This window comes from Otolemur garnettii, unplaced genomic scaffold (assembly GCF_000181295.1).
Source record: "Otolemur garnettii isolate 467f Iridium unplaced genomic scaffold, OtoGar3 scaffold00214, whole genome shotgun sequence".
Taxonomy (NCBI): Eukaryota; Metazoa; Chordata; class Mammalia; order Primates; family Galagidae; genus Otolemur; species Otolemur garnettii.
The window spans coordinates 199,185-206,983 of NW_003852609.1; the positions used below are offsets into that span (position 1 = coordinate 199,185).

At 40.6% G+C, this 7,799-nt stretch overlaps 1 protein-coding gene across 1 annotated transcript in view; it reads left to right on the plus strand.

Moving 5' to 3' along the window:
* Positions 1-7,799, plus strand: part of DTHD1 (death domain containing 1) — a 71,259-nt gene that overhangs the window by 33,355 nt on the left and 30,105 nt on the right. Inside the window, exons 6-7 of the mRNA XM_003801623.2 lie at positions 1,722-1,886; positions 3,623-3,912. Coding sequence (XP_003801671.2) covers positions 1,722-1,886; positions 3,623-3,912 — 455 coding nt within the window. The remainder of the gene's footprint in view (positions 1-1,721; positions 1,887-3,622; positions 3,913-7,799) is intronic.

The following is a 7,799-nucleotide window of genomic DNA, read 5'->3' on the forward strand; positions in this document are numbered from 1 at the left end:
TCTTCCTGTGTGAATAAATTAGTAACTTCTAATGGTTACAAAACTTACCATATCTGTGGTTATAATCCAACAGCCAAAAACTAAATGTTATTTACCCCTCTATGTTCCTGAGTTAAATATTTCTAATCCTCTGAAGCGTCTAGTAAGTTTTAAAGCAGATGTTTTAAATTATGTTCAATTCCTAATCTGCGTCAGGACAGCCAGTCCTGTGAAAGTTAAGGTGTTTTAAGCTTGTAATTCCAATTCTCTTTGCAAATAAAGATATGAAATTCATACTTGGGTCTTTATTATCTTAGTGCTTGGCTAGACAGTTCTGTCCTTTGTGTATGGTGGTATCATTAGGCCAGGCATTTTTTCCCTTTTTTTTTTTTTTTAAAGATATTTAGTATTAAGGACTTTTCTTCCTTTAGTTAAAGAGCAGAGTTAATTATAAGGCTACAGTAGTTAATCTTTGCTTTCTCTCCTTCTAGGACAGCGGTTCTCAACCTGTGGGTTGTGACTTCTTTGTAACAATGAAAGTACATCGTGGCATTAGGACGGTTAAGAATTGCTGCTCTAGGACTCTGTGGATCCTTTCATCGTGATTTTTCTCCTCTTTCTGAGCACCTGTTTTTCCTTTCTAAATAATGTCTCTAATTATTAACATTTTGTTTCAGATTAACAGGAGGGTACAAATGTTTAGGTTACATCGTTTTCAATTCTAAGGTAACTTTCAAGTTACGGTTGAGACCTTCACCCAGGGGGACGCTGAACACCCTCACACTGCACCTTATTGGCTTTTATATTCCACTGTACAGTAACAAAAGGACAATGGCAAATCTCCGTCTCTGGGCCTCTTAGTCAAATTCCAATAAGAAAGAATTACACTGCTGGCTATCACATGGTATATACAACCAGGACCTTTGAGTGGGGCAGTTTATGTAAAAGGGAAAATTCTATAGAAAGCTAGCTGGGCGATGTCTGCAGTAGGAATTTTGATGAGACACACTTAAGATTCTCATACAATTAATATGATTACATCTTCATAACTCCAAGTTCAGTGCAGAAGAGGAAACATCCCTACAATTATAAGTGCTTTATAAATATTAACTCATTTAATAATTTGGCAACTATTAGTAATATAGGAATGAATGATAATGCTTACATCAATTTATATAAGTACTATTGTTATTCTCATATTATAGATAGGAAAACTGAGATTCAGAGAAATCAGATCACTTACCCATGGTTGTACAGTTAATAAGAGCCAGGGCTACCCAGGATTTGAAACTGGGCAGTTTTGGTTCAGAGTTTGTCATCTTACCTATTATGCTGTATGACCACTCTTTGTAATTTTAAAGCATCTGAGTTTCTATCAGCTAGTTTATTAAAGTTTTGAGGTGTCCCCTTAAACCTCTTTGTTGAGGGCAAAATGCCTCCCATTCCTCAAAGCTCATCCTAAGTATCACATGTTAATTTTGCAAGCTTCTATGAGCCCCTAGTTTCTGCTGCTAAACCACCTGTATGTTCTTTTAATGACCATGTGGATCACCTTGCCCTACAATCAGATAACACTGTGATCCTATCTGCTTCTGAAGGGTAAGGGCTGCACATTTCTAATCTTCTGATACAAAACCTAGACTGGCACAAAGTGTACAATTAGTGAATTGTTAATGTATTATTCACTTCATGAATGAATGAAATATGAATTAGCAATTTCTCTTCTGTTACTTCTGATACAGGACAAAAAGCACCTCCATAAGGAAAACTGGGAAAAATGCCTCTGAAACTTTGAAATTACTGGGATTCAGAAGCCAAGACAGTGGCTGGTTTGGCGTGGATGATGTTGTGGTGAGAGCCATACAGAGTGGCTTGATCTCATTTGAACTGAATGAACATTTAGAGAGGTAATACAGTAGGAATCAAGTGAAGTTGACAAAATTCTCTCCCGATAGTCCATCCCTGATGTTTACACAAATGGAATTGTAGGATCAAATTTTTATTCCTCAAATAGGAGTTTGGACCATTCTTTGGGGTATGCTTAAAATGCAAACCAATTGACAGGAATATGCGTCTGTAATTTCATTCCTGATAGCTTAACAAGTGCTTTTGGAAACTACTCATAATTTAGATTCATTTTTACAGGCTTTTCCACCTCCAAAATAGTTTAAAAATGGCACCTTCATTTCTGAAAGTCCATGGAGATAGTAACGAACGGTTCATCTCATAACTATGTATATATAAACAGAATTGGGTATTTCCACACCCTCAGTTTGCTTTCTCATTTCCATGTTTTCTGGGCAGCCCATTTTTTGACGAGAAAAGTTTTAGACAGATTTAGGTTTCATGAGGAGGAGGAGTGCCCTCAAAAAGAGAGGGCAATGTCTAAAGATAAGATTAATTTCATCATGGGAGGTCTTGCATCTATGATTGTCTTAAAGTAAGTTCCAAAGAAACAGGGTCTGAGAGGAGAAGACAGTGACATTTTGAGGGGTGCTCAGATGTATACTGCAGGGCAAGGAAGGACGTTGAGAAAAAACATTGCTTCAGAGGAAGTCTTACCCCGGGGAGCTGGAGATGTGAGTACCAAGTAAGCTGGCTTTACACCCCACAGCAGTTGGTCCTGGTCTATAAGCGTGGGACTACTGTGACCCTGGAGGCTTCCGGAGGCCAATTCTCTGAAGAAGAAATAGGAAATATGTGGCCTAGCCCAGAGATAAACATAATATGAACAGGTAAGTACTATCTCCATGGAATTTCAGAAATGAGGGCCATGTTTGAAAATCTTTTTAGAGTTAGAAGAGACTATAAAAATAAATCTAAGTTTTGAGTGGTTTCCAGAAGTATTTGTCTGTATTGATTTGTTCAGGTGGCAATAACAAAGTACCTAAAACTGGATCACTTGAGTAACAGAAATTGTTTTCCAGTTCTGGAAGCCAGAAGTCCACAATCAAGGTGTGTTAGCAGGTTTGTTCCTTCTGAGGCCTGTGAGGGACGGATCTGTCCAGGTCTCCCCTGGCCTTGCAGCTTCACATTCACATGCAGTTTTATCTGTGTGCATTTTTTCTGTGCTGAAATTTTTCCTTTAATGACATTGGTCATACCAGATTAGGGACAGCAATAATACCTCTCAACTTGATTACCTCTGTGAAGACCCTATTTCCAAATAAAGCCACATTCTGCGGTATTAGGGTTTTGTACTTCAACTGTGAATAAGGGATGCTATTCCATTAATAGAGCAGTTCTTCGTAACAGTCACGCAGAGACAGAGGTGACTATTACAGTCCTCACTAACCATGCTATCCATTCCACTGTGAGTAAATAGATTATCTTGATCATCTTTCTCTTCTCTATTTGAAATAATACTTCTGGGTAAAGCTAATTAAGACTTAAAATATGTTGCCCTGTATAGAGCTCAGCCTGTATGGAAGGTGTTTTAGAATTTAGTCTGATTTGAGCAGGCTTCTTGACTGCCAAGAACTTTGCTAAAGTCATTCATAAATCTAACCTTGTTGGTCATCAGAATACTTGATCATAAAGAAAGTTTGAAAGGTAATGGCTCTTTTCTTGGATGTTATTGGACATACGTGGTATTTCTGAGCCTGTGTTTTTCTCTTGGTTTCACCTCTTTTGTTCCCTGCAGGTTTATCGTGGTACACCTGTCCTCTGTTGTGGACAACAGACATTTGGTTACTTTTGTGAGATCCTTAGAGGAAGCCCTGCTCAGCACCACTGCCTGCATAGTACTGTCCCACCAGAAGAACGAGCCACATCGCATAGCTGTTTCAGTGGTGCCTTCTAAAGACTTAAACCAGGCACTCAAGAACTTGCACTTGGAAGGGTTTGGGGGACCACCGGAGCCATCCCAGCATTTCCAAGTAAGAGAAGGAGAACAACTTCTTTTAAGGTTTACTGGAAATATATTTGCTTCAAGTAAGTATAAAGAAATCTTTTAATATATTTTATGGGCTATAAGCCACAATCTTCTGAAGGCACTTGCTTCACTTGTGTTACCAAGGAAACCTTCAGAGGCTTGAGGGGGACATCAAGATGCAAAAAGAGAAAAGACTTATTTACTTCTTTCTTCTCATTCTGTCTCTTTCTTCTTAGGGACACATGTTCCTTTGTAGGCATAGTCTAAGTGACACTTTATAACAATTGCCTTCTCCACAGGCATTCTCCCAGGCCGAGGCAGGATCATCTCATACCTACCAGGCAGTTGCTGTGTAAATCTCCCCTGCCTCCACTATAAGCCCACACAGCAACAAGAGCGGTCTCTTATAAGCACAAATTGGTCTATATTATTCCTTGGATTAATACCTTATTAGCACCTCCTCTTCTACCTAAAATAATACCTAAACTACAAAGAATCTAATCTGAGATCAGTGGACTTGCAAGAGGTACATTCCATGGATATGTGTGGGTGTTTCTACAAGTCCCCAGCACAACAGAGAGACCCAGCCAGGGACTGGTTGGCACAGCCTGCTCTTGCAGAAGAGCACGTGGAAGGGTGGTGTTTTGCCTGGGACCGGCTGCCTGATGGTGCCCAGTTGTAACAATGCTGCTGTCACCGTCTCATTACATTTGTGTCCTCTAGAAAAAAATTGTTAATTCCATAGATTTTATTGTAATTCCTTGGACTTTAGTCTATGTATTTAAACCTTATTATAATTCCATGGATTTTAGTTTATGTATTTAAAAGACTTCTCAGAAACCCTTGACAGTTTTTACCAAATTCCGAAGAGTCTGTGGTACAAAATAGTTAATAACAATTAATGTGGAGGATATGCCTGCTTACCTCTCATCACCATGTGTATTTAGTGTTTTTTTTTTTTCATTATAAGTCTGATTACAATTTGAAGTTATTTTATGTGTTTACTTCTGGCTCCCATAGTCATAATCTTTACTGGAGTTAACACCTCCCACGGGCAATGACGTGACTCTCTAGGGCTGTCTCCTCCAGCATCGTGTAGGACCTGGTGCGTCATAGGCTTGAGCGACTGCAGTGGGGGGGGATGAGTGACAGCGCTGAGGAGAGCAAGTGGAGTGAAGAGCATGAGAGGTGACAGAGCAACAGGAAGAAGAGAGAGATCGGCTAAGACAAAACAGGTAAAAAGAGAGAAATGAGCAGAAAGAAATGAAGCAAAAGAACACAGGAAACAGCTGTGAGGGAAGAGAGCAAAAGGTCTTTGGGGGAGCTGCTGTCACCCCAATTTCTTTTTTATTAAGTTAGCCCCTATCCCTGCCTAACTCTTTTCCCTGAGGTGATATAGAAATTAACAGGTGTGTGTGTGGGAGGATGGGTTGTGGGAGAGAATTAAGGATGGATTTAATGGAATCTCTGGCCCAGGAACACTTGACTTGGAGTGATATTCTCTATTGATTATATTTATGTGTATAAATTAATACTCATTCCAAAAATTGAATGATAACATATTTCCTCTGATTCGGGAAATGGCTCCAAGCCCCACTGGCTTTGTTGCTTCCAAAAAATGATGAGGCTTAAAGGTGATGCTGCCCTTTTTTTTTGGTATCTCAGGAATAAGTGAGACCTAAAATAATGCAATTTGAAGTGTCGGTTCTCACTCTGCATGCAGGGTCTCAGCCAGCTGAGCCAGCTGATAAGATCTCTAAGGGACAACAAATGTCAGAGAAGAGGGGAGGGGAGCGAGGAGAGGAAGAGAAGGAAGGCTGGAAGAGAGCCCTTTCTGTGTACTTGGCTTCCGGAGCAGAAACCACAGTGTCCATCCTGGGGAAATCTCCCTGATGAGAGGGAGTCAAAACCCAGAAGTGTCCCACCCAAACTAATGATGCAAATGATTTTCCAGTAATACTCTGGGCAGCAGCTGTGTTTACCTACTGCCCTTAATAGGAGTCAGTTACTGTTTTTCTCTCAGGCTGCGCTTCCCATTGTGCTGCTGCCTGCAGTGGAGACCAGGGAGCAATTGCTAAAAGTGCTAAGAGTCTCGAGGCCAGCCAGCACGTGTACAGTCCCCCTGAGTGGGATGAGTGCCTAGATCCTTTATACTCTGCTTTTCCTTGGGATCCCAGGCTCCACTGAGTTTTCCTCTAAGAGGAATAAATCCCTCAGCTTAGAACTGATAGCTCAACCTTCCCTAAGGGTGTAGGGTAATCTCTGTGAATATCAAAGAGAGGAAGCTAGAGCTTCTTGGCCTGCAGGGCTCCCTGCCCATCCCACCTCCTACCCTCACTCTGGTTGTCTCCTTATCTCCTGTTTAGAGAAGCCTTCTCTCTCCATCCTGATTATGTCAGTTCATGGTTGATTTTTCTCAGACCCTTATTTTACTTTTGCAGATCCTCACTTTTTCTTTGGTGGCCTTGATCAGAGCTGCAATTTCTCACAATTTTCTATTCACTCATTTAATTGTTTGATCAGTGCCAGTTTCTCTGACTCATATTTCCCTGAGAGAAGGGACCATCCTGTCGGTGAGCACCATTGAATTCCCAGTACCGAGAGCAGTACCTAAAAACTTAAGATCTTAACATTACAATACTACATGCTACATGTGATTATAATATTAAAAACTTTGCCTCGGTGCCCGTGCTCAGTGGTTAGGGCGCTGGCCACATGCACTGGGGCTGGTGGCTTTGAACCTGGCCCAGGCCTGCTAAACAACAATGACAACTACAACAACAAAATAGCTGGGCATTGTGGTGGGCACCTATAGTCCCAGTTAGTTGGGAGGCTGAGGTAAAGAATCACTTAACCCCAAGAGTTTTAGGTTGCTGTGAGCTGTGACACCATAGCACTCTACCAAAGGGTGACATAATGAGACTCTGTCTCAAAAAAAATAAAATAAAATAAAAACTTTAACTAATGAATATAGGCAACTGCCCTTGGAAAATACCAGAATTTCCCTATTCACTTATACATATGTAAGATACAGATGACTCTTTTGAGAACATTTATGGGACCTGGGTCTTATTTCTATTTCTAAAAGGAAGTAAGACGGACAGGTGCACCGAAGGTTTTCATGTTGATCTTTGATGTTCTTTCAGACACAAGCTCCAGCCTGCTTTCATTTCCTAGGTTAAAGCTGTCAGTTCATCACCTCGCCTTTCTGTTATGTGACGTCTGAGTCCCTGGCACACATAAAATTCAGAAAATGGTCATAAATATTTTTATAAGACTTTACCTATTGACCCCTTGCATTCAACCATAACATCTCATAATGCTCTAAGGAGGAGGTGTGTATGTCTCCAAGTTGCCCTGGATGCCCTTTGGCTCAGGGGAAAGATTTTCCTGAATACATATGTAGAATGCTAGAATAACCATTCTTTTATTCACTCAACAAAAATTTCCTGCCCATACATATATTATAGTTAAGCAGAGGCACACAGAAAATAAGCCAATAAGTAAACAGAATGCACAGTTTAACAAGTGAAAATGAATTACAGAAGAATAAAACAGAAAAATGATAAAGAGAGTCTTGGAGGGAGTGGTAGGGTTGCAGTTCTAAGAAGGAACTGCAGGAACTCAGGAAAGACCTTTCTGAGAGGGTGACATAAATCATCTCTGAGTAGGTGATAGAGCAAGACTTAATCTTATCTCAGGGGAGTTTGTCCCAGGTGGAGGGATTAAAAGTCCAAGTGAATTGAGGCAGAAACATTCCTTGTGTGTTTGAAGAAAGGTAGAGGCTGGGATGGTTGGATCAGAGAGAGAGGAGAGGTTGCAGGGGATGAGGTGAGGACTTGTCATGCTTTGAAAGCCATTGCAAAGACTTTGCCTTTTATGCCAAATGAAATGGAGAATTGTGAAGGTTTTTCAACAGAGGAGTGACCTGATTTAGATTACAACC